Here is a 27959-nt window from a genome sequence, read left to right as displayed (position 1 = left end):
TAACTCCCAACTTAGTCATGGGTGCAGCTGTAGCAACCTGCGTGGCATCCGGGTCCAAGATAAATCAATCGTGTCTGCGGTTTGCCCAGTTTCATATGAGTTCTTGTCCAAAAAAATATTCCTCATTGATAATACCATATTCACTCGATATCCATCTCTCATGTTTGGTTTATCGTTCGGAAATATCCTTTCAGGACGAAAATGCAGTAATATTAGTTGTATTGTATATAAAGGTGTATAAAAAAACACTATCAAATTTCCAAACTATCAGTTTAATTCTTAAATAAAATTACAATTTACATAATTCTTTTCTTATTCACATAACTTGTTTTCAATGATCAATTCTTAAAAATCCATTTTTACCTTGATGAAATTATCACAAAGGATTGGGTTCCATCAGCACATTTTTTCATATATCAACTGAAACAGGGATGTTTGATTCTCGCTTTTGAATATCTTCAGAGGTGTGAACTTCAAGAATGTGGTTTTGTAATAGAATGTTCCGATTGAATATCATTGAGCAGAGCTTACATTTATAATTTTTGGAAATTTTTAAATGTCGTTTATTATGTTCATCTAATCCTTCTTTAGTACCGAACCTTTTCCAGCAATAGACGCATCTAAACAAATGAGAGTATTTTAGAATCCCTGTAGGTGTAATACCTTAAATTCAACTTACATAAACTTTTTATCAAGGTCAACATTATGGGAACGTTCATGAATAAATTTAGTCCGCTGATGAAAGAATTTCAACCCACAAACTCCGCATGTATACTTTCTAACTTTGGTGTAGGTGTTTAGGGGTTTTTTAGATCCTGTTTTATGTTTCCTTGGGATTCCATATAACTGGAGAGGCATGTTGGCTGAAATTATTTTTCTCATAAGACAATTATTAACATTAATATGTGTATTTGTAACTAATGTTACTGCAGTTTCGTCTGATAAGGACATTTTCTTATGTGACGAAACTGCAGCAACGTTAGTTACAAATAAAAGTGGTGAAAACATAGAAAATTTCATTTCTCTTTTCTTCATTTCCTACCACGTAGGAAATGAAAAAAATGTGAAAAACCAATATATACAGTGTCATTCTCAAAGTATGCTTCTTATGGGAAACTTATTTATTAAGGGTTTTTCGACAAAAAGTTATTGTCGATAAAAGTTTGTGCATCCCCTAAAACTAAACATGCACCAACAAAATACAGTACAACACACGTAATATACGAGGAGCCTTCAAATATTTGATTTTGTGACAAGAGTAAAGTAGTTTCATTTTGAAAAATCTCGGGAAATGTTATTTAGAAAAGTTGTTCAGCATTGAAAAATACATCTAGATTTGAAGTTATGGCCATCTAAGTGAAGTTTTATTTTTTTACCATTTTTTTAATGGGGACTAAACATTTTTGCTAAAACGATAAATAGACAGCATCCTGAATACGACGGTACTTTTTAAAAGCCCTTAAATTTTACAAATTACACAACTGTGGTGTTAAGTTTTTTGTAGTCCCCATTAAAAAAAAATGGGTAAAAAAATTAAACTTAACTTAGATGGCCATGACTTCAAGTCTAGATGCATTTTTCAATGTTAAACAACTTTTCTAAATAACATTTCTCGAGATTTTTCAAAATAAGAGTACTTTACTCTTGTCACTAATAACTTTTTGTCGAAAAACCCTTAATAAATAAGTTTCCCATATGGTGCATTATATATAATATATATATATATATATATATATACAGAGATATAAATATTAACGAGTGTGTATGATATAAATCAAGAGGGGAAAATTCGCGGTTTGCCCCTATTTTTTGAGTGTTCTGTCCACGAATTTTCCCCTCTTGATATATATATATATATATATATATATATATATATATATATATATATATATATATATATATATATATATATATATATATATATGTTAACTCGAAGATTCTCACGGATAAAGTATGATGAGCTATGATATATATATATATATATATATATATATATATATATATATATATATATATATAATATAAGTTACAAATTTAATTTTATGCGAGACATAGTGGAACTTTCTGTTAAATCAAGTAAAGTTTTCATGTAGTATCATTGCTTGAATTGTTGAATGATAAAATAGATTTGTTATGGAGATTATCCTACATAGATCAGTGAATGAAATTTTCTTCATTCAGTTCCTTATTATTGGCTCTATGTATGTGTTTCAAAGTTATGTGATCACATAACCATATATTGTAAGACCCGATGACGTCCACATTACAGTGGGCAATCAGACTCCCATAAATTTTATTTCAGAGATCACATGTAAAGCATTTGGAAATTGTTGTTCACGCAGATTTCAGAATAAGACAATTTCTATTTTTGTCTTATACATTCTTGAAATTTTCTTTCTCAAACATACATCCCGTAAATCTTTTGGGATCGAATGATGAATGAAGAACATACATAAAATAACATGAAGATGAAATATTTTACTGCTGTTTTTGGGGTATTCAACTTTCTACAACGTAAAAAATTAACAAAGCCATTGAAAAATTGTTTTTCAGTTAACCAACTGTTGTTACCCTACGAACGACAACCCTCAGAAGTCGAAACTTGTACGAGTTATACAGATTAACGAGGTCATACTTTTTATATTCCCGCACACTTTGGATGATACATAGTGGAAATCAATCGTTCGGCCTTAAGGATCAAACCACCGGCACCGTTCCACATAGCAGTCGATTTACTGAGTAGAACGCACCACTCACGCCAACGAAATTGGCTACCGTTACGTCAACGCAAATATAGAGAATCTGCTTAAGTTTAATTAAGGAAAAACTAAAAAGTTCAAATTTTTCGTTGAAAGATATGAATACTTTTTACCGAGATTTTCAATATATATGTTATAAATAATTCACTTCTTTTTAATAATATAAATTTCTTTTGAAATAGCCGAAATGAAAAAAGTAATATCAACAAAAAAGCAGATGTTGATAATGCTAGACATATCTTTCAACAAAAAAACCTGAATACTTGAGATCATTGATAAATGAAATAAAAAATCTTTCCCTCAATGTTTTTGCTTCCATTCAGGCGCATCAAGCAAAAAACATTGCCACAATTGTATTATATAAAGTGTTAGGAATCACACGTTAAAAGGTAAGACCTCGTTAGTCCTTAGCTCGCACAAGTTTCAAAACTTCTGAGAGTTGTCGTTCGCATGGGGGCGACAGCTGATTAACGAAAAAACATATTTTAAACAGACAGACAGATAAAATATAGAAATTTCATGTTATTCATAGATTATTCAATTTGTAAAAATTTCTGAATACAATATGTTACTGACTAATAACAACTTCAGTGGTTTATATGTCACCAGTAATTTTTTGTGGTGAACTGTTTAGTTTACCTTTCATAACCCTTTAGCAGATTCGCTACTGATCTAGCCGATTCTAAAGATTGACGAAAAGGCAGCCGGTTGGGTTAGCGTGAGTGATTATTTCTATTCAGTCAATCAACCGCTATGTGGAATGGTGGATCGAGCCCTACAGATGAACGATCGATTCTCATTGTATGGAATACCAAAGGTAAGACCTCGTTAATCCTTATATTTCGCACAAGTTCGTAGGGGTAAGACAAATGGTAAACAAAAACAGACTTTTTACAGCTTTGTTTATTTTTTATGTTGTGAAAGGTTAAATGCCCTAAAAACAACAAGAAAACGTTTTTCAACTGATCTTTTTATTTTTTAAGTTGAAGAAGGTTAAATGCACCCAAAGGATTCACGTGTATATATCTTTGAGAACGAAAATTCCACGAATGATTCAGAGTAAAAGATAAAATATGCTTCAAAATCAATTCAGTTCTGAATGGAATTTGATTATTCTGAAAGCCTGCGTGAACAAAAACTTCTGTATATGTATATCATGTGTGACCTCTGAAACCAAATCCATTAAAGTAGGTCAAAATAGTGTGAATTTTAGTGATTCTCTACTGCAATGTGGACGTCCACACATCCAACAATAAATAGTCGTGTGAATGCATCACTTTGATACAGGTATAAAGAGTAAATAGTAATGGACTGAACGAAGAAAACTTTAATGATCTATGTAGGATAATGAATGAATTTTATTATTCAACAATTCAGGTGAGTGATAGATACTAAATGAAAACTTCATTCAAACTAACAAAAATAACTGAAAGCACAAGCGTCAACTAAACAAGTGAATATTCAAAATGAATTTTACTCTAACAAATTTAGATTTTAAGTTCTATCAGAACTTTTGTTTTATCAATGAGTTTACTATCAGATATCTCTTCAATAATGAATCATGATGAAGTATAAACTGCTTTTCAAAATCATTAAATTTTTGCATAATATTTCAAGTGTAGCTTATTACTCAAATACCAAACTGGAAATACTTGCACTCAACCCTTATTTCGCCAAACAAATAAGCATCTTCAGAATGAGAATGGATACAAATTAATGTTAATGGTATTCAAAGTAGCTATGTGTTATTGATTTTTGAATAAAATCCAAAATTTTCACCCATCCGGATATAATGAAGATTATAAATGAAAAAGTTAATAGATCATAGAGTAAAGGAGGGGTATTCGAATACATATAGGGCATTCCCTAATTCCCTAAAGAACGTTCATGTTTCCAAGATACCGGCTGTTGAACTATTCTAATCAAATCGAGTTTTATATTAATTCAAAGAAAGCAAAGTTGACATGAATCAGATGTGAGTGGAGAAGAGCGAATTGGACCTTTATCTACATTTCACTTTTATGAATCAATGACTATGATCTTTGTTGCTTGAAATATTTTCAAAGTTTGAATAATGTCTGTAATATCTATTGGTCTCATGGCAATCTGAGATGGCAGGAAATTATGGAAATTATGTCAGATCATTTTTAAACAAATTTCAAAATGTATTACCTCGACTTGTTTCATCAAGTGTACTTAAAATAAACTGCTGTTGTTCATAGTGGTGAACCGAAGAGTGCTTTTTTAAGTAGTCTTTTCTCTTGAAGGAATCTCCACAAACATCACAGTGGAATGGATTTTGATCTTGGTGTTTTACCCTAAAAAAATGTTCGTATTATATGTAAATCTCATTCTAGAATATATGTTGAAGTGAAATATGAAAAAAGCCTTTTATCCCACCTGCAAAATGAACGGTTTAAACATATTTTTTTGTTTACTCTGACATATTACAATAACATTAAAGTAGTGTGGAATATCTCAACACACCATTACACCACTTCTTAAAATGTCTACTGGAGTATATTGTGTAATTAGTTTAAAAATTCATCTCGTCTTCTCATACAAAGGTTAAATACAACGGTTTTTCCAGTATTATCCCTTTCAAGCAGTTTAAAATGTTGAAAGACCCAAATTTGAGAAGCCCCTACTCTTCCATTTCATAAACTACCAATCTGAAAATATGTGCATGTAGTTCGTCCTCCTATTTACAAAATCTATATTCTGAATATTTTGTACGATGAGTTGAGTCGTCAGTGCACTGAAAGTATTTTCGTATAATAGAAATAATAATTTTTATGAAGGAAGTATCTGGAGTTGTACGTCTCTTCGCATAACTCCAGATACTTCCTCCAAACACATTTTTTTCATTTTACTAGAGAATAATATATATGATAACAAAACTCCAGTTTAGCAGAGGTAAATTGCAATATTTCAGATGGATTTTTGTAGGAAAGATTCAATTGGGGATTCGAGCAGTCAACTCCAAAGTAAGGAATCAGTTACGCCAACCCATTGTACCAACTCTTTGCTGAGCGTTTCAATTGTTGTAAACTTTTGCACTGTAGATGTTTTACTACTAGATCTACACGAGTGGAGATATGTCCTTATTGGTGCTGTTTATTTGTTTTATCAAATGCCAAATACCAAATGCCAATACTTACTCAGGCTTATCCTTTGTTGAGTCCAATAATGTATTTGTGGGTTGGATCATAAATGTCGAACACATTTTCAACACTGGTTTTCAACTAGTTGCCTTGCAGTGAAAGATATTGGACGAATCTCATCGGCGGTCGAGACTTAGTTACTGAGACTTGTCCTTTAAGGACAGTTGAGTCCAGCAATGTATTTGTGGTTCAGTCTAGCACCACCGATAAGACCCATGGTGAAACAGCGCTTTTTGGTGTTGAATCATAAGTGTGTTGTGTTTGGGCTGTGGTTTTCAACTAGTTACCTTGCAGTGAAAGACAGATAGTGAATCTCGTCGACGATCGATATCAAAGCCTGCCTTTGCAACTGACCGCCTTGGGGAAGAATGAGTTCTCTGTCGATCCCATAGATGACATCTTTCTTAAGAAGAGATGTTATTGCCCTTACATACTCAGGCTTGTCAATCAAGGACAGTTACTTTCCATCATATGAAGTTTCATCAAAACGAATATCTACTTAACACAAATCAGTTTCTTTAGTAAAAAGCAACTTGTGTAAGAAGGTTTCCGTTTATGTTTTTCAATAGGTAGCACTACTGGAATGTGGCATCACAATATTCGTAAAATTCTCTTTTTATTATCCAAGTTGACAGTGAGTGTTTAAAAAAGGAAAGGGTGTGACAAAATGGGAATCACACGTGAAGGCGTAATTCGACATGAATGTATAGAATCACGTTGTTCAACCATCTTTGATTGGTTCACAGAATGTTGTTCTTTAGTGACGAATCTCGTTAAGAGCGATCAAAAACAGTTGAGATTCCTGAAGCATCGATGCTGTGAGCAAGATGACTGAAGAAAGAACCTTTACCTGTCTGCAAAAAAATATGTTCCAGATGGATTTTGGAAAATTTGACCTATTCTCAATAAAATAATCATGTGAATATGTATAAGAAAATGCTCAAAAAATTCAACTTGTTAGAGATTATGAAGTGTAAAGTATATTTCCACAAGAGAAAAATAAAACGTCAATAATTTAATTCATTTTGAGTTACAACAATTTGTCAATCAATCAGGCAAAAAAAATATATAAAATTTAACACTCTCCAGTAATGCAATAGATGAGCAACTTTATATAAACCCAAGCCCCCAACACAATATATGTTATCTCAGATGTAAAGATATTTCACATCAACCTCTCCTTGATTGTCTCGAGTTCTTTCTTCAAGATATCTCAGTATACGTTTTCCAGCTTGCCAATGCTCTGCAGAATGCTTAGGTGCGAGCATGAAAAGTAAATATCAGGTTGTATCATAACACTCAAATACATTAAGCAGCCATTTATCTGCTGATGAACTTCGGTTTCATAAACTTGAAAGTCATTATTGAATTTCATAATTACATCCATTGGAGTAACACCTGAGTTGCAAGCTTGCATTAAAAATTTGCAGAATACAATACAATTGTACGAACAATTTGTCAATTTTTTCTTTTTATGTTCATTCCAAGGCTGGTTAGACCCATGTCTGTATTTTAAAAATTTATTGAAAATTATTCTTTTAATGACATTTTCGGTGGAGGAGTCGATGTTTCTTATTGTTTTTTGGGTTTATAATGGAAATATGTACCTGAACTAAATTCAGATAAACAGCCAGTATTCATTTAGACTATCGTAAATGACATCTGGACATTTCATCATTGTAAAAAATGAACAGTCTCGATATATAAAGCTAAAATTGTAACTTGTTTGTTAATAATTTTGAAATGAAAATAGCTTTCAAGCAAAGATTTTTTCAATTTCACATCTTGTTCCATGAAAGTGCCGATTGCTTGAGACCATATATTGTAAAAATGCACAATTTGTTTTTTTTCCTGCAACAATGAAAACTTGCTGGAACATACCAGGTTATAACGAAATCATTCTACACGGCAGCATTCAGTTATTTCTGGAGTGAGAAATTTAATATTCTTGTCGATATTCCTAATGAAAAATCAATTTGAAACCTATTTCGGTGTCACCAAAAATATCGAAAAATATCAGTTAGACCCTGTATTTTTTCAAGACCATTTCATAGAATATGAAATTTTCTTTTCAACGATAATACACAAGTGACAATTCCCTCTCGAAATGGTAAAGTAGGAGACATTTTCTCCAAATTGAATATTGCGGCACTATAACTCATCCATGTATTTCACACAACTTGATATTGTGAGAAACAAACGGCGATATTTCATCAGTTTTTGAGTAAAGTTTAAAACATTGTAAATTTTCGCCTAGTTATATACTGCCATTAATATTTTTAAATGCAATTTTTCATTTTATTTTCTTCAAAATCTTAATAGGAAATGGTATTTTCAAACCAACATTGAAGTGACTTTTTGTTCTAAACTGTTCTGAGCAATTTTTATCAATTTTCTTTATAAATTAAAATAATCTACTTTGAGTATAAATTCAACTTGTATAAAATGAAGAATGATTCTCAGTTCATCTCTGGATTGCAGAAAATGTTATGAAATTGTTAAGAGCCTGGATTTCAGAAGAAGCCTTGAGAATTTAAGATTTATATATCTCTACAGTTACAAGTTGAAGTTTTGTTTTCAAAAGTTCTTTAATAAACCAAGTTACATGAAAAGTGTATCACTATCTTTAAAGCAAAAAAACATAAAAATATATGAATTTAACACCAATCAAGTGTTTTTGTATGTTGTTTATATTAATAGTTATTACCCAGTAAGTGAAGTACTTTACCATAATAGATTTACATATTTTAATGAATTGTATTGATTAATAAGTTAATTTTTGTACTCTTACCTGTGATGTAGCAGCAATGTATTTTTTGTACCAAATTTTTTTCCACAGTCATGGCACTTATAATTCTTCAGTTTTAGGTGAACTATATTTCTGTGCACCCTTAGCCTTGTAGGATATCGAAAAACCATTGAACAAGAATCACAATGATATCTTTTTTGAGGTGACTTTTTTTTTCGCTGTTTTAAATCACTTATTATTTTGTGCATCGATTGATGCTGTTTCATTATAGATTTTGAAGGAAATGTATCACTACACTGATTGCAGGTATAACTCTGTGGATGATTCTTGTTGTGTGAATTCAATTCTTGGTCAGAAGAAAATCTAAAAACATATTATTCAAATTCAAATAGATCTGTAGAACCCTATCAAAGTACTGTTCAATCAAAAATACCTTTGATACATTCAAATGCTTAAAAATATGAAAACGTGAAGAATAAATGAAAGTCGATTAAAAAATATTTTTAAATACAATGGTTGTAGAGAAAAATATATTCTCTTGTCTCTTATTGATCAATAAACTTCAGAATAAAAAAAATATCAATATGGTAGCAAATAGAAGGTAAGTCTTGATTATCATATCAGGGTAACAATCAATAGGCTTGACCTTAGTATACCACAGATCTAACATGTCAATTCATTCTTAATATAATGATTATCAAAAGTGGACACAATAAAAAAAAGTTAGTATACAATTTGAAGTGTGTATGCAGATTTGAAAGACTAAGAATAATAATAAATAGGTAAAGGAATAAACATGTAAATATACATTATATACTAATGAACATAGACATAGGTCCCAAATTGGTAATTACAGTTATATACAATATAAATATATATATATATATATATATATATATATATATATATATATATATATATATATATATATATATATACATGAGTATAAAAAAAATGTAAAAGTGTAAAATTAAAAGATAAAAGAATAAGATTATTCATTTAATTTATTCAATGTATAATAAGCTTCAAGCCAATAACAAATCTTTCAGTGATTTTTTGAATTCGAGAATATTACAGGCCTTTATTAGATTAGGGGGTTTATTATATATTTTTGCCCCAGCATAAGTTGGCGATTTTTCAAATGTGGATGTTCTGTGAGTCATTGTTATTGAATTGGTAGCGTTTCTAGTGTAACATTGGCGGTGTTAATGGGTTTTTCCAGCTCATTCTCATGTTTTTCAATATGCAAGCAACATTTAAATATGTAAATGCAGCAAACTGTCAAGATCTTTTTACTCTTGAAAATTTCCCTGCAAGAATCATGTGGCTTCATGTTGAACATCAAACTAACAATTCGTTTTTGTATCATTTCCCCATAACATGATGTTATGGTCTCATGAAGTTCATACCTAAATTGCAAAGTAGGATTTGGAGAGTTTTTTTGATAAACTTTCAATATGCTCAGACCATTAGAGTGATTTATCAATCATTACACCTAAAAACTTAGTGGAGTTATGTGTCTGAAAGAGTTCACTATGCACTTTCTGTGCATTCAGCATCCGTTTATTGGAATGACAATATTTTGTTATTTCACTAATACCGAGTTTAAATCTGTTTTTTCGTTAATCAGCTGTCGCCCCCATACGAACGACAACTCTCAGAACTTGTGCGAGCTAAGGACTAACAAGGTCTTACCTTTCAACGTGTGATTCCTAACACGTTCAGCTGATAGAATCATATCCTTCATAGATGATTCAGCTATTTATACCAAATATTGTGTCATCAGAAAAATTAATGAGATAAGAAGGAGGTCATTGCGGTACTCCAACTTCAACAGAATATTCATCTGATTCAACACCATCTAATTTTACAAAAAAATTGTCTATTTGTTAGGAATGAAATTATCCGGTCAAAAATATTTCCTCTAATACCAATATTATTTTTATTTTTTATTGTTGTATTTATTATTTGGGAGCCAAAAACACTTTATACAGTCAAAAGCTTTTGACAGGTCCAATAAAATTTCTGCCATGTGCTTCCTATTATTCATATTCCTAGATATGAAATAAACAAAAACGAGTAATAGCAGATTCAACCTGTTGATGCAAAATCAATGTTGAGAATCAGATAAAATGATATGACTTATCAAAAATTTCGTAAGTCTATTGTACATAAGTCTTTATAAAATGTTTTAAAATATACTGAGAAGACTAATTGGTCTATAATTATCCATATCTGATCTATTACCACTTTTATGTATGGCGATCACTTTACCCAATTTCAGCACATTTGACAATTCACCTGTTTCAATAAACATATTTATTAGGTCAGTTAGGGGTTGCACCACACTATCAGACACTAGTTTCCAAACATTCGGAAATATATTATCTGATGACGTTTATCTGTCAAGAAAAATTGTTTTTCTCATCGGCCAACTGTCAGTTCCATACAAATGAAAACCTCGTGCAAGCTCTAAGGGTTGAAGTCTTATGTTAAATGCGAGTTTTCAAGCAAGGATCCTAGGAATTATGAACATCTGATGGATACTTACATTTCTGCACATAAACTGCAGCACCAGCCGTGAGAGTTTCTGTGCTCTAACATATCCTCAGAATTTTTGAATTCTTCCTCACAGACTTGGCAATGATATATATAATCTTCTTCACTGATATTATGGAAAGTTTTCAAATGGTCACGTAATCCTCTACTTGTTTTATAATGAGTTTGACAAGATGGGCACTTCAACTCCATTGTGTCTTCATTTCTACATGTCTGCTCTTGCCAATCTTCACTTTCTTGAGTTCCAGATACTTCTTGTTCAACCACTGATACCGAAAATTTTTCAGATTCAGTTCTTACAATGTAATCATGATCGACATTGATTTCATTTTCACAATCATTACTTTCGTTCATAATATTTTCACATATATTCAAATCTGCCTGTGGTATATTTTCGGAACTCATATCAAATTCCATTATCACTTTTTCAAATATTTCATTTTCCCCTTTGAATAATTGGTTTTCAACAGCTGACAATTTTCGTTTCCTTTCATAGGTTCTCAAATTTATTTTTGGAGGTGTTTCAATGTCTCCTATAAATTGAAAAAAAATATTGAAATTTCAAATACAAAATTATTTTACTCAAGTAGAAATTAATATTTATTCACATTTTCTCACAATATTTTGAATTCAATGAAGTATTGGCAACAAAAAATACTACGAAATAGTCCTACCTCCAATTCGTTCAATACTCCTTGATTGTGCCAAAGCCTGAACCCCTTCAATTTCTTCTTTATTCACCGATATTCTCTTTCTTTGGTAAGTTTTTGCAACCACTCCCAGAGTCTTATCAATTATTTTCATTTCTGGGGATTTTTCTAACAAATAATTCAATCAATCAAAACTTTATTCCTATGAAGTCAAAAAACTTATGGACGAAATACAATAATGAATGGTTGAACCATTAAAATTATATATGAATAGAACATGTAACACATAGAAGTAGGCAGTTTGATGAATAATGAAAAATAACACTTCCTATTTTTTTCGCCACTTAGGAAGTTTCATTTATCATTTTTCATGATGACCTCCTACCACGTTGTAACGGCTACATCCATCAATTTATTTTTAAGTAGTTTTATTTCACCATATTATGTACAGTTACATTTATATCAGGTCACAAAACATATCGATAATATAGTCTACTTGAAACACGTTACATATAAAACACAATTAACTTAATATGTGCACATATACAGGGTCGCTGATATGTATGGAAACGGTCGATTATCTCTTAACGTAAGATAGCTAGGCTAAATAAAAATGAAGTATACAGGATCAGTAAGTCTTGAACAAATAAAGTTGCTTTTCTTCAATAGAACACCCTATATATTGTTCCATATTTCAATTCTATTCAAAATTATGAACAAAATTGATATAGCACATCATTTCCTTAATTAACCGTTTTTGAGATATCGAATTTGAAAACAACTTTTTACTACTCTCAAATTTATTAAAGAAAAAGCATCAAATGATCGATATTTATTATGAATGTCACACAAGGTGGAGTATGTGGATACGATTGCAATTAAATTATAATTTTTTTACAGAAAATAAAAAAAGCATAATTGTTCAAGGTTGATAAAAATGCATGAAATGATAGAATGTATTATTTAATGAATGTCCAGATATTTAAAATTTTATGAAAACAATATTTATGCCAGGAGAAAAAGAAAAAACAAGTTTTAATAAACAACAAATATTTTCTTTGGAATTCTATTCAATAAGATGTTCATAAAATCCTAAACTAAATAAAACATTATTTAAAGGTTTTTAACTCTCCTTTTGAATATGGGTGTACTGGAATGTCTTATATCAAATAATAAGTGAACGAAAAGCTCAAAATCTAGTGAGTTTCATATTGCATTTCAAACCTAATCCCACGCCTATGTTTCTCTAGCAAACTGGTTAGAATAAAAATGCAAGGCAAAGGTCGAACTTTATATGAAATGAAGAGTGGTTTGCATGGTCCATTAAATGAAGTTCCAAAGCTTCAGAAGCTAAGAGCTTTTTTACACAAAAAAGACACTTTGAGCATTATATTTTTCCCATAAAAAAGGTAAAGGAGTTAAGTTGATAACTTTTCGCACAGATGGCTAATGTGAAATTTCCATTTGAATGAGTCATCAATTGTGAAGCCCAGTAATTTAATATGATTTTATGCAATGTGCTCATTAATTAGAGAAGACTAATGTTTTTTTGAGTTTCATCCCTATATAATTTCAGCCCTTTAAAGTGAACCAGTTTTCTGCCTTTTCTTCAATTTCTTAATAACTGTGTGTAATATACTGGAGAAATGATTATCAGGGTCCTCAGTCAAAAATGAAAACTCTGCTTTACTTTGCCAAGCTTTCACTTCTAATGGAAAGCTTTTTCAGGGCCTATAATTTATCAAGTTATGGATTTTTTTCTTTGAATAAAATTACAAAATTATACTTAGAGCAAAAATGATGTAGTAGCCTTTATCTTCAAGATGTAACTGAAGCTGATTTGTTTCATTTGTGATATGCGATACAGTGTACATTGCATATTATTATGAAAAGAAAGTTTTTGGTCGTCTACATTATCTGGTTTTTGTTCCATACTAGATTGTTTTATTTCATAATTGTTTTTTATCAACAATTCAATTTAGATTTTCAATATGACGATTTTATCTTTGATTTTACTGATTATAGTTAGTATATTTTTGCAACAGAATGGATTTGATCAACACCGAATTTGATTTAGATTCGTTGTTGAAATTTTCGTGGTTTGAATTCAAATCTGGGAGAAATTCAAGTCTTTTCATCGAGTTTAGATGATTCATCAATGTCATGCTTGTGCTGTAAATTTCCATTGATTCCTATCAAATAATATTCCAGCATGCTTCAAACATTAGAAGAATCAGATATCTATATTCATAATATGCACACTCTCTCTGCACCAACCCTTCCTTTTTCATTTTTTTTTCATGTATTAAAAGAATTTTGAATCTTCAGATTTTCACAATAGAACCCTGATCGTTTTTAGGTTACTCACGCCTTAGCAATTTATGAGTGTCCTAGTAGTTAATTTTGTAATGTCTCCCGAAATTAGATTTTTTTAAAAGTAAATGATGATCTAATCGAGACGAGAGTCAAATAAACACTGAACTCATTTATATTGAATTATAAATTATTTTTATAACATGTGTGAGACCTCTGTGAATATAAATATTCACAGTTAACAAATTCTCAACGGTCAACCAATGCTCTGACAAACAAACAATATAAAATTTGAAATCATCTAGAGCAATATTAAGATTCTTAACTTTATTCGGGAGACATTGTATGTTGATTTATGTTTAAATTACCTCTAACTACAAATTCGAATCTGTTTCTTCTTGTACTAAGTGTTATATAACTAAATGAAATTAATAAACAAATCTACGTATATTATCTAAAAATATACCCATTTCAATCTAAGCAAAATAGAATTCCACTCTGCAATATGCCCTATCTAGCATTAATGGGTGCACTATCTTTTAAATGAATTATTAATAAGGTAATCCGACACTAGTTTCGTATCAAAAACAGAAAAAAAAACAGTTTAAGTTTCGAAAACAATCTCGAATTCTACCAAACTGACAAACACTATCTAACTAATGGAACAGATAAAATTCTAGCAGATTTAATAAATGACAAATGAATGGAAAACTGGCATCAACGAAATTTATATCTCAGATTAACACTTCAAATAAAGTAATAATGTCACATGAAGTCACATTAAAACAAAAAGTAAACTGAATAGTTGCTTCTTGATGTCGCCGACCACATACTCTGTTTACAAAAACAGACAAAACACTGAAACGTTTTGATCTTTCCGCCTGCCAATGAGACATTTCTTTGATGACAAAAACAGTCGCCTGCGACATAAAGTCTTTAAAATGTTTCTTACTTTGACAACTCAAGTTTTTGTTTTGTGGACACAGTTGCTGTTTTGTCCATTTGGTGGAAATCTGCCTTGAGGCCTTGTCAAGTAAATGTTTTACAAAGGTATTATAGTACTGTAATATGGAATGGAATCACCGAGTAGGACTTCTAAATTTTCAGCAGGGATTGATCATTCATTTAGAGAGTTAATGTTTTGTTTGGCTATAGTAATATGTCACATTCATTTATTGACCATTAGCAGGTAAATCTCACCAAAAACAACATGTGGCTTCGATACAGAGAAAATTTGTTTTCTGTTTTTCAAATACATTAGCATGGAAGTCAGTTGTTCTCATTTTAGTTTAACTGGCGACGTCATGCCAACTTTGAAAACGACTATGATAGTGACAAGAGAGAGACATCAAAAATTTCTTTAGAGAGAATACATATTGTGAATTTATGCTTGTTAAATATTTCGAAGTATTCATCATCTCACAGCTTTAGTTATTGCTTGTAGCATTTATTCAGTTATACACTCCACTAAAATAGTATCAATATTGAAGGTGCTACAACGTACACTAGTGTTCTGCCTATTTGCCTAATATTTCAACAAAGTTTTTCCTTGGAAACCTGAGACTAAAAGTATTATTTTTTTCATAACACCTTCCTTATTTGTATTTTGCTGGTTGCTATGTTCCCATATTGTTGGAGAGTTTCTATGTACAAATCTCAAACCTGTCTTTGTGTCATGCTCTGATTGAAATATAGGTCCATACTAATGTGCTTGATTCAATTCACTTATTTTTCATAACTAGCTTTTTTGTGATTCTCCAAATCTCTTATAATAATAATAATAAAACCGATCAGATGTCAAAAGATCCATCTATTTAATATACATACCTTTTTCTGTTTGTTTGAACTTCTTTTTTAGTTTAGACATTTTTCGCTCAATTCCGTTATTGTTTGTTTTTTCTGAAAAAAATTAGATTCTTGTCAGTGAAATCAGTTTCAAGCTTTGGGTCAGTGGAAGTACAAAAATTATAACAAATGGAATCATGATAAGTCTAAACTATCATCTACAAAGACAAGCTTCACACAGTCAACTCTTCATCAAAATTGAAAATGTGCTTCCAACTAAAATGAATATACATGCCACTATCATCCTAACGGTTTGAAGAGTTATCGCGAGAGTTCCATTGTTGTATAAAACTATTAGGCAGCCTCACAGACAGCATCCATGCAGGGCTTTTTCGCTTTTGGTTAGGATAAATCATGGTTTGAGCATAAGCATTTATTGGCCTGCTTAGAAAGAGTTTCTTTTCTCTCCTAATGCAGATTCTGCTTCTGCTGCTCAAGAATGTTGTGCAGTCTGATTCATAAAATATTCTGATCTTGAGGAGGTGATGAGTTTCAAGAATAGTGTAAGTTTCATGATTTATTTTCATTTGTTCTGACTACCAGATCCTGTTGTCATATCTATATTTTACCCCAAGTGGCGTTTTCCTTGTTACTGTAGTATTCTATTTTTGTATACTTTTCAATACGAGAAGTAAATATTATTATTGAAAGATAATAATACACCATCTTTATTGAAGTAAGCTTTTTCAGCTCCAAAACTCTTTTCTCACCATTCCTGTAACTTTTCAAACAAGAAATCTAGGTCATCTTTTCGACCTCCTAACAACGCTCCTAACATGACTGGTAAAAAAAAAGAAGTTGCAGATGGATACATCTGCGATTTGCACATTGTCAGTATAGAGTAAAATACTAGAAGTTCACCTCTATTTCAGATATGAAAATTGTGTTCATTTTCTTTGCCTTTTGGCTTCAGTTCTGGTTCATTATATACTATCTTCCAAGATATATTCATCATAACGCCAACTCATCATAACAAATTGAAAATATGCTTGCAACTAAAAAATTTATGTAGCTACAATCCTAGCAGTAATTCATAATTCTTTGCAACCTTAGTGAAAAAAGTTACTCTCTATATCCTCCTCGAACGCTTTATACCGTTTGTAGGCCACCTAGTTTATTCCTTGTACATCAATACCTATCAATCCATGACATTTGCACTAAAAACATTAGAAAAACTAGCTGACAGACATATTAGGGACATATCATTGGCCAACAGTCCACTGCATCGAGATCAATATGCGTACAGGTCTGTATGTTAATGGAAACGGCTTTATGCCAGGTTACAGAAACAGCAGAATATTATGCTTTTAATAACCACAAAGTAATTTTACTGTTTTTTCGTTAATCAGCTGTCGCCCCCATACGAACGACAACTCTCAAAAGTTGAGAACTTGTGCGAACTAAGGAATAACTAGGTCTTACCTTTTAACGTGTGATTCCTAACACGGTTGCAGAATCATCCCACCTTCAACCAGATAAATTCTCTCGAGAAAAATATCTGGTTGAGGCGGAAATCGAACCCACGGTCTTCCGATCGTGAGTCGGGCGCACTACCACCGCGGCCAATTCCACAATAGAATATGACAAACATTAACCAAAGTACCTGTACAAACTAGTACAGGAAACAGTTTCATTGAAATGGATGTCATGAGAAGATTGAATGTAAAAAGCAATAAGCCCAGGAGGATGCAGTATTTTCCAGACTTAAAAAAATGGGCAAGCCAAACGGTCTCCAAGTTGCAAAAGAATAGTACTTAAGAGTACTTAAGTGTGAGTATTTTATAAAGAAAATTTTGATGAATGATAAATCTTCATTTACACCCATTAGAAGTAGAGACTCTATTTCAATTTTTTCACTAGTTTATTGTTATGAACCTATCAAAAAAATCATAGAGTTTCATACATTTTTAACAAGTTTAACAAACAAGAATTTCAATTTGTTTATTCTACTTGTAATTATTTTTTCTAATTGAGCTCAATAATTGCAATAACTGTTAATTAACTGCTAGGTACATCAAATTTAAAAACCAATTTGATAGATTAGGTTTCTACTTTATCTCTGAACAATTATTTTTTCAAAAACATTATTTGTATATCAATAATAATTATAAAAATGTAGAATTTTGAAACTCTAATGAGGCCCAAATTGGCAGCTTGGAAAAAGACCTGATGCTGTTTTAGGTAGCTGCTTTTTGAAGATGTTTGTTTCTAGTTCAATATAATTATTCTATGTTTTGAAAGGACATTTTGATACAAAACATCTGTTTTCACGTTTTAAGTTATATCTAAAAAATATTACTCAGATCGTCATTTCAATATGAAATTAATTCAAACTTGAAAACATTGAAAATAGGAATTTATTTTGACCATGTACGATTTGTTTGATTTGCTTTGTTTTTTATGTTTGAAAAGCATTTAGTACATTCACATTAGGCAACTCAAAATATTTGGAACTACATAGTTTTTATCGACAAAGTTTGAGTGGTTTGGTGAAATAACAAGGGTGATATTTAGTTTTGTTTGTCAAGAATCGATTTCTTGCAAACGAGAAAGGTTTTAAAAAAAGTTATTAATATCTTTTGTAGAGAATAGTGTCTGCTTTCAAGGACTGACGTTAAAAAATGAATAACTAGTTTATGATCAATCTTTGTATTTGGGAAAGGAATTAAAAGTGGAAATATGCCCACCTGCTTTAGATTGTCTTTTGGTAACAGTTCTCACTGATTTTTCAACTTCACTTGAAGAGTTATTCTGTTCCTCTGCCAAATATGCTTCAATATCTTCCTCTGCAGCAGAATCCTCGATCATTTTTGTTTTTCTTCTCCTTTTACTTCTGACATCTACGTCATTTTGGTTGATGCTATTTTTTTGAGAATCTGAAGATGAACTCAACACTATTAACCTAGTATGTGAGAAGTGAAGATGACTCCTCTCATGAAGACACCATCTATGGAATCAATAGAATCCTCACAATGCCGTACATCGAAGATGAACGCTGGTTTTGACGCCAATATGCTGCAAAGTCAAGATTTGACTTCCACTGTCCTCGTTCACTTTGGATGTACAGAGGTAAGAGTTTTCTACCAGTCTCATAAATGGGATGTTCATGATAGCAGTCATCTTGCTCACTTTCTATTTCTTAAGTAAGGGAAAGCTAAATTCAAACATAGCAATCGTGGACCATCCGAGCACCACTGATGATATCTATGACAGATTGAATTATTTGAACTTCAATGGATCACAAACCCGACACATTCAGATTTTGGTTCTATTTATCAAAACAGTCTATAACTATACAAGTATATGTTTTTGAATGCAATATTTTTCCTGAATAGTTCAATGAGAAAATATTCAATTTAATTTTTGTTAACTATATCAAAAACTGATAAATGTGTATTCCCCTGTGAGTCCTACATTTTTGTAATGTTTAATGGATGATACATTGTTTACAGTTCAAAAGTATTTTTCTCAAACATGTCTGAATGATAAATGCTATATTCAAAATTACAAAGTTTCTAATGCCTCAATTATATTCCCCATAACTTCCTCTATTATTATATATTTTATAATTACCTTTTGCTTTAGTTTTTTCTTTATTTGAGTCATCCATTTTGAATTGTGGAGAATTCCCTTTTCTTTTTGTAACAATTTCTGGTTTTTTGCCATTCATGCCTTTTTTGGAATCTTCATCAGTTTCATTGGGTTTTTCAGATTTAAGAGTAACTTTTCCCTCTCGTATTTTTGATTCAACGTCAAGACAAGCCATAATGAATTTATAACATTTTAAGAGACATTTCAAGCATTTATCACAAATGTGATTATCATTTGTGATAGTATCAGACTGGAAATACAGTAAATTTTATAGTTATGAAGAGAAAAGAATTAATTTTATACCATTTCGGGAACACATCTGATCACCATTTGTCTTATTGTTTCACCGTGAAGGAACTCTTTCATTACAGAACATTTTTCTTTATTTCTATTCAAAAGGCACGTTCTGCATGTCACAGAATTACTTTTTTTAACCTCTCCATCATCTTCTTTCGCTGAAAGTATTGCATCAGATTCAATTTCCATTGCAGAAATATCGTCTGAAATGATCAAAATTAACATCCACATTAACAAAAGAAACGAAAACTTACTATTCAAAGAACTTTCTAAAAGAGTCGTTTTCTCTTTGGGAAACACAGTAGGCACAGCTGAAGATTTTAGGATTTTTCTTTGTGCATCTCCATATTTTCAAACTGATCTTCCGTGAAATGAAACTGAAATATTATCATGTGAATATCAAGTTACAACATCAGGAACCTGAATTATGTGTGTATCATGGAGGCTTCATTTTTTCTTAGAGTGCTTCCAGTTTCGTTTTTTTATAAATCAAATATAAAGTATATACACATACATATATACATCATAAATAGTTGTCAATAACAAAAACAATAATTTTTTTCTTTCATTAGTCTATCAACACTGATTCTCAATAGTCATTACTCATTACGTTACATTCAGATTTTTAGGAAAAAAATTCATATAGTTTTTGAAAACGACCGTCTCGTGGACAAAACTTTTTCTGTAAATGAAATATTTTGATTGGAAATTGAAAAAAAACTAGATCCCTTATTTATATAACCTAACACCTTATTCGTTTTCAACAGTCCATCGACTCCTGGGTTTGCTTTGGTATTCTGATGATTATTATATTATTTCGTTCAAGCTGTCAATAATCTATGGTGGAGTTTTTCAATGACTAATTAACAATTGTATTCAACTCCTTGAAGTCAATATGTCTTAAAAATATTTCACAACAAAATTATTAGTGAACTGATAAAGGTATAACTATGGAAAAGGTTACTGTAAAACTGCGGGGACAACGACAATCAATACTTTACAATGCAGTTAGTAGCAATTACTAGAATACTTTAATATATATATATATATATATATATATATATATATATATATATATATTATATATATTTTGCAAATCAATCGATCTTTCAACAACACTTCTCATCATGAATAATCGTTGCAATTTACTATCTCTAAGTAGAGAAGAAACATTGATCAAAGATAATATATTATTAAAATGTTCTTAGATGTGAAGTGAGCACTGAAATGAAAACAATCACTGAAATCAAACAAAGTTTTGTTCATCATTTCCTACAACAGAAACACAGGAAAACTGTGTCTTTATCATTTGGAATGACAAAATCTATAGATTTCAGTTCCAGAAGGATTGAATAAACAATTCAAAAATGGAAAAACATGAATTGTTGGACTAGCACCATATTTCTGATATTTGCCTCCCTAGATAGGTACTGCCGCTGGTGGAAACAGAAATTTAATCATCTTAGTGAAAAACGATATGCATTCCGAGGACAGCCGTACTTTTATAATAGAATATTCAATATTAAAGAAGTTATATACATGAATCTTTTTTATTTTGATAAAAACTTTCAAGTAACTACCAGTCAGGAGCTATATTCATAATTACATAATATTGCTGAATTCACCAGATAAATATCCTAGGTCAGTTTGACAATCGTGTTCACACCTTGTATAAAAGCAAAGAACAAAATTTTGGAAATATTTTCAGTCTCAAGGAGTTGAATTAAGAAATAGATTGATTTCAGTTTGAACCTCATTCAAAAAAAGTTTACTTTATTATTGGCAGTAGAAGATGAAAAAAGGAGGTCAAAGTTTTTGTAATTTTATTTGCGTCTGCACTGAATAAAAAACGGCCTCAAATATTTCAAACAACAGTATAAAAAATAATAAAATATGACTGGATCATTCAGTTCAAAAATAAGGTACTTGAGAGTTGCTTGTGCAGAAATTGTTGAAGTATTTTCTATGCAGACCATTTGATTGAAGACTGCAACATTTTCAGCAGCTAGAAAATTATTTATTGTAGAAAGCAAGGAGATTATAAAGTATAAAAGATGGATGTGATATTCAAATATATAGAATTAGTCAAGGAAATCCAGGAAACAGTACAAAGATCAAACTTGAACATTGGTGAATGTGACTTGGAACAACAATATAGAACAGAAATGAGACTTCTATATCAACTTGTTTCAGAAATCAGTAATATGATAAAAATGGTAAATCTGGAGAATATAGATATAATTTTAAATGTCTATAAAATGAAGAAAATGGCAGAGTATGAAAAAAATTTAGCAGAATTATTCACCGAACTACCTAATGTAGATGAAAAACAAGAAACATTGGAATATCATAAAAGTACCAGTCATGTACGACTGGCCACAGAGAAAACTGGAGAATTCAAACCTACAAAATCAAAAGTTCTAATTGTTGCATGTCATCATGGAAAGAATTTAGGAGCATCCCTTTCCCTTTTATCAGATAAGATCTCGGTGGAATCAATAGTCAAACCTGATGCTACCGACACAGAGTTGATAAAAACAGCATTCAATTACTCCGAGACCTTCACGGATCGCGACTTTTTGATTTTATGGCCTAGTACTTTACATCCACTACTGGTAGACATTTTCATCCGAGGAATGAAGAATACAAATCCTATAATTTTAACACAACCATATCAATATAATCAATATTTCAATAACAATTATGTGTTCAATAACAATACATCTATCCATATAGAACTAATTTCTAGGCGAATAAGGAAAGTGAATCTGATAGACTGTAATCGGGTATTGAGAAAATGCAATTACCACAAGAATGGTCAAATTATAAAAATTAGGGGAAAACGGTTTATAGCAAAATTAGTATTTGAATACATAAACGGATATATGTCAGTCTGGTGATTTCAATTTGATCGAATCAAGTTACTTTAATAATAATTTTCAGCTATGTAAATAACCGACATTTGAGCATCCAACAAAATTTGACAGTGATTGATGAATTTCTTTCAATCACAATAAATGTAAGGCGAAATCATAGTCAATTCCTTTAAATCACTAATTCTCTAATGATCTACCACTAAAATCCTTCAACAATCTGTGACAACAAATATACAATAATTTTGTTTAAGCATTTCTCTTGAGAACGTATTGTTAGATTTTTTTATTGAATATTTGTAACAATAGAATACTAACATTTTTAATGATTGTTTTTGACACAAATTGCTTGTCATAAAAGGTTCATACCATATAAGGAAAAATATTTCAATTTTTGAAATATCAACTATATCTCAATGCAAGTCAGTATTATTTCGAAAGCTATGGACAAGCACTGGACTCTACTGAGAACTCAACACATCCAATTAATTTGACGATGCATTATCCTGCAAATTTGATACATTAGCTTTGAAGAAATTTTGAACTAGATCTTGTTTATATATTTTTTCAATGTGTTTATATGTCGATTGTACATGTAAATAGTTATTTTATTTTATTTATATATTTATATTGTCCCCACGTTCCTTTTCTGCCTGCATATTTTCAATACTCTTAGAACTGCCTACAATATTACATAGTCTATTGTATGTAGGACAATATGAAAAATGTCATCGATTTATTAAATGTCTCAATTATTTACGAATAGAAAATATAATTTTCGTATTTTCCATCATGTATTTCAACGAGTAACTCTAGATACATATTATTTTAACAATATATAATATGGCGATCAATTATTGTATAATTTTTCTACATTAATTAACAAAACACTGTGGTTTAATTGAATATCTGTAGAAGTAAAGTAAAACCTTTGGACCTGTTGATTTGTATGTAAATTTATTTTCACCTTCATATACAGTATATGTTTTCACGGATGGTAGTTGCTTTTCCGGGTGTTCATCCGCTCTGTATTCTTCAAAGGTCGATGTTTCGTCATCGTCTCAAATAGCATTATCGAGACTTGTTATCGCTCGTTCTTCGTAAGACGTTACAGTTTTATATGATAGGATGGTGTATAGTATCACAAAAAAGAAATTTATTTACAAATGTTTTTGAATGAGTAATTGATTTCAGAAAAATATTATTTGAGAATTCGCGAGGATTGTGATAAGAAATATGTTGGTCAAACCAAACAGACTATATTAGCTCGCAAGAAGAAACATGTTTTGCATGTTCGGATTTATAGACCGGGAAAATCTAGTTCCGCTCAACATGCCATAAAGAACGACCATAGAATAAGTGAGAAATGTTGAAACCGGTACATGACAACAGGTTTCTGGATGCCTTCGAAAGCTTGGAAATCAAAAAGTGTGGAATGAGTTCTATGAATAGGGAAAAAGGTCCTATTTCTGACAGCCCTTTGTTTGTACTTATACGTAATGATCCTATATAAAAAACAAATAAATATTAAGAGATAACCACTAACATAGAGGAAGTATATAACAAATTAGAGGTATTAAAAACAGGTAGTTTAGCGTAGAATCAATAACAGGTAGTAGTTAGGAAATACTAACCGGTGTAGTTAGGTAATACTAATAGGTAGTATTTAGGCCAATAGCATATAAAAACACTAACGTCGTAGTAAAATTTAGTCATGTCAGAAGGCATATTTTAATCGATAGTTTGTAACATGTCTGAAATATTCGACAATAATTACTATAAATTTGCAATAGTAGTGAAAATATTATATAACTTAATAATGTGTTCTGTGTTAAGCAATAGGCAAATTTCCAATATAGACAGATTTTTTCATCAGTTAGTAGAATTAAAAATGTTATATATGTTTTTCTGCAGAAATGTATACATGAGACATGAAGGTACCAGATCATAAGGCTTGTTGTTGTTTACTTTAAGAGAAAGAACAGCACAAGTAAGTCATACATACATACATTTATCATTTATATGTTATGATATTCACACTAAGTCCAACCAAGGAAATTTGAAACCATTCAACATACCTATTTACTTAATTTTTATAAGACTTATAATTTTTTATATTTCCAATGTAAACAAATTCATTTTCATATATTGAAATTACAGTTTAAGCAACTTCAACGATTTTCTTTTACTTTGAATATATACTAAAAAAATCAAGCTGTCAAAGTCCTACGCTTTACAAACATAAGACAGTTATATTTTTATGAATTATCGTTGTTTTGAATCCGTCTTGATATTATGAATTCCAATAGAGGTATTGAATTCCTTCCTGTATGAGGTATATTCAGATATAAATGCCGGAGATGTAGCTGCAGCAGTATTTTGTGACCTAAAAAAGGCTTTTGACTGTGTAGACCTCAAAATACTTTTGGAGAAACTACATTGCTACGGCTGTGAGGGAGTTACTTTGGATTTGTTCTAATCCTACCTAACTGGGTGCAGTCAAGTTGTAAAAAAAGATATAACTTCAAAATATATTAATATAGATTATGGAGTGCCACAAGGATCGGTTGTGGGACCCACTCTTTTTCTTGTATATATCAATGGTTTACTGTGTATAAACACTTCTGGAAAAATTACCTTATTTGCTGATGACACCACCATTTTATGGCATAGTAAAACTGTTGAAGATCTGAATAATAAGATAATCAGAGATATTAATGTAATCAAGTCTTGGTGCGACTCGAATCTTCTCTCTTTCAATATAAAAAAAACAAATATAATAACTTTCAAATGTACTTTAGAGAAGATATGCCTCTAGAAAATGAGAAGATTGAAAATAAAGATTGCACAAAATTTTTGGGCCTATATATTGACAGTAAATTGAAGTTTGAAGCACATGTCGACCAATTGAAGAATAAAATCTCCTCAGGGTGCTATGCAATGAGAATTATTTCAAGGGAACTTGGTACTGCCACGGCTATGAATGCATATTATGCATTAATTGAATCTCAACTGAGATATGCCATTCCTTTCTGGGGGGTATGTAACTCTAGTCTGCTAGATTCAGTACTTAAATTTCAAAAGAGAGCCATTAGATATGTGTTCAAACTAGGACCGTGCAATTCATGTAGGCAGTTATTTGCAGAAAAAAATATATTGACAGTTGTGGCTCTCTTTGTAATGAAAACAGTGTGTCCTATACACAAACATAGGTCAAAATTTGAATATATTTCTTCGTGTCATAGCACCCTCCTAAAATCTAGAAATAATTTTAAATTACCATTGCCTTCTTCATCCCTAGTAAAGGACTCCATTTTCTATAACGGTGTTAAAATGTATAATCACTTACCGTCTCATTTTAGAAATAGCTACGATAGTATTGACAGCTTTAGAATATACACAAAAAAACTTCTCGCGAGCAGACCCTATTATAGGTTGCAAGAATTTTACAATGACAACTTCCAGTGAAATTGTAATTTATGATTGATTTAATTTATGATTGATATTTTATTTATTCATTTACACTTATTCTATTGAATAAAATGTATAATTGATAAATGTATATGTTTATATACTGTATGTTTATATAACAATTTTATTTTTATTCCATTTTATTTATATTTTACATAATTGTGTGTATTTTGCCAGAAATTTATTTCTGTACGTGTATATTCTACTTTGTCAATAAAACAAGAGTTTTTTCGACAATAAAGTATATTTTGATTGATTGATAGAGAAATTCAATTTTGATTTTGATCGTTACCTGCCATACCCAACTGATAAATCCAAAACAAATGTAACAGATTTCACCCTTAGTTTGAAAAAAATGTTATAATGGAAAAAAAATTATAATTCATGTCGCACCTAGCGTCAATACAGCTAATAATATATGAAACTTCATCTTGATAATCAAAATGCGAAATATCAGAGGATAGAAGTCATTATTATGTTTTATAAAAAATTGTTCATAAATGGGGCTGAGAAATTTATCCTGTTGTCATCATTTCGAACCACAATCATCTAATTTCACAAATATAAGCATTCACTGGTAGTATTTCTCTATAAGTTTAATCCACTGACCTCTTCTTTGCTTGTGTCTATCTCCTCGGGATATAAGGACCAATTGAATATTTTAATCAGTGTAACTATTGCAAAGAGGAACACAACAGCAATTCATTTTGTACAATTTTTGGACTCTATTTACGATTTAAATTTTTTCCAAGAACTGCCTTTTAACTGAAACACCGTAATTATTTCTTCGCTACACGAAAAAGAATAATAAACAGTTAACCAAATTCATTAACTATTATCAGAATTCATAGACATGACAATAAATACAGAACGAAACTGTCAAAATTAATTAATAAACAAACTGTCAAAATGAAAATATGATCAGAGCGTTTTCCATTCGTAAAACAGTGTCAACTTGTGCTTATGTTCCATTAGTAGCACAAGGTAGTTCTATGTACGATTGGGTGCGTTCATAAAGTAACGGTTTCTTCAGACAGTGCCTTTTTTCATGCATCGTCGTGCATGCGGTCTTTTGCGTCAAGCTTGACGGGAATTTACGTGCGTACAAATGCTTGGAGCAATCAGCAGAAGCCAGCCGCATATTTGTGATTTCTTGTGTTTACAAGAAAACTATTAAAAATTCCCACGGAGGCAGCTATAGCTACCTGTGTGACATCAGGGCAGGGAAATCATTCAGATATAAAGATTTTTGAATGTCTTGATATGAATCCAGGAGATAATTTATCGGACATAGCTAGCTGATGGCTACTTCTTTTGACAACCATGTGTCGTCCATCGTTGCCCATTGCTGCATCATACTGATGATGGACCAAAAGCCCGAAACACGTGTCTGTGGTTTGTCACTTCCTCGAATGCTATGCCCGATGAAATATCTCCTGTATTCATATGAAGACACTCATCAATAACCTTCCTGGGTCCGGATGTCACGTAGGTAACTATATCTGCATCCGTGGTAATAATTACAGTAATTTTCTTGCAAAGGGCCTCACGCCTCAAAGTCGAAAATAAATAAAAAAAAATGGAAAATCGAAAAGTATACGCCATTATTTTTTTTTTAATTAATACATTCCAGATATTCCAATATTCGACACACAAAACCATATTAATGAAAAATTCGTGAATATATA

The 27959-nt window shown here is 30.9% G+C and overlaps 2 protein-coding genes across 6 annotated transcripts; one reads left to right on the top strand and one right to left on the bottom strand.

Moving 5' to 3' along the window:
- Positions 1–256: 256 nt before the first annotated feature.
- On the bottom strand, positions 257–27160 carry LOC111518281 (uncharacterized). 5 transcript variants are annotated; one of them, XM_023174694.2, is made up of 12 exons: positions 26881–27159; positions 20182–20304; positions 19934–20130; positions 19613–19880; positions 18727–18933; positions 16022–16093; positions 11906–12049; positions 11224–11764; positions 8715–9035; positions 4932–5077; positions 680–863; positions 257–620 (listed from the first exon to the last, which is right to left on the bottom strand). In XM_023174694.2, the coding sequence occupies exons 3-12, from the start codon at positions 20114–20116 to the stop codon at positions 410–412; spliced, it is 2277 nt and encodes a 758-aa protein (XP_023030462.2). In that variant the 5' UTR covers positions 20117–20130; positions 20182–20304; positions 26881–27159; the 3' UTR covers positions 257–409. The 5 variants fall into 5 exon arrangements, with proteins under 5 accessions (XP_023030462.2, XP_023030465.2, XP_023030463.2 ...); XM_023174697.2 differs by having other exon boundaries at positions 18727–18915; positions 26881–27157; XM_023174695.2 differs by lacking the exon at positions 26881–27159 and adding an exon at positions 21534–21674.
- On the top strand, positions 21801–23744 carry LOC141487046 (uncharacterized). Its single transcript, XM_074185830.1, has 2 exons — positions 21801–22057; positions 22121–23744. Exons 1-2 carry the CDS (start codon positions 21982–21984, stop codon positions 22825–22827), a joined length of 783 nt encoding a protein of 260 aa, XP_074041931.1. The 5' UTR covers positions 21801–21981; the 3' UTR covers positions 22828–23744.
- Positions 27161–27959: the final 799 nt, after the last annotated feature.

Source organism: Leptinotarsa decemlineata, unplaced genomic scaffold, assembly GCF_025532065.1.
Source record: "Leptinotarsa decemlineata unplaced genomic scaffold, Ldec_3_MD MMD2_tig00078346_RagTag_RagTag, whole genome shotgun sequence".
NCBI lineage: Eukaryota > Metazoa > Arthropoda > Insecta > Coleoptera > Chrysomelidae > Leptinotarsa > Leptinotarsa decemlineata.
This window is presented reverse-complemented; position numbering and strand designations above follow the sequence as displayed.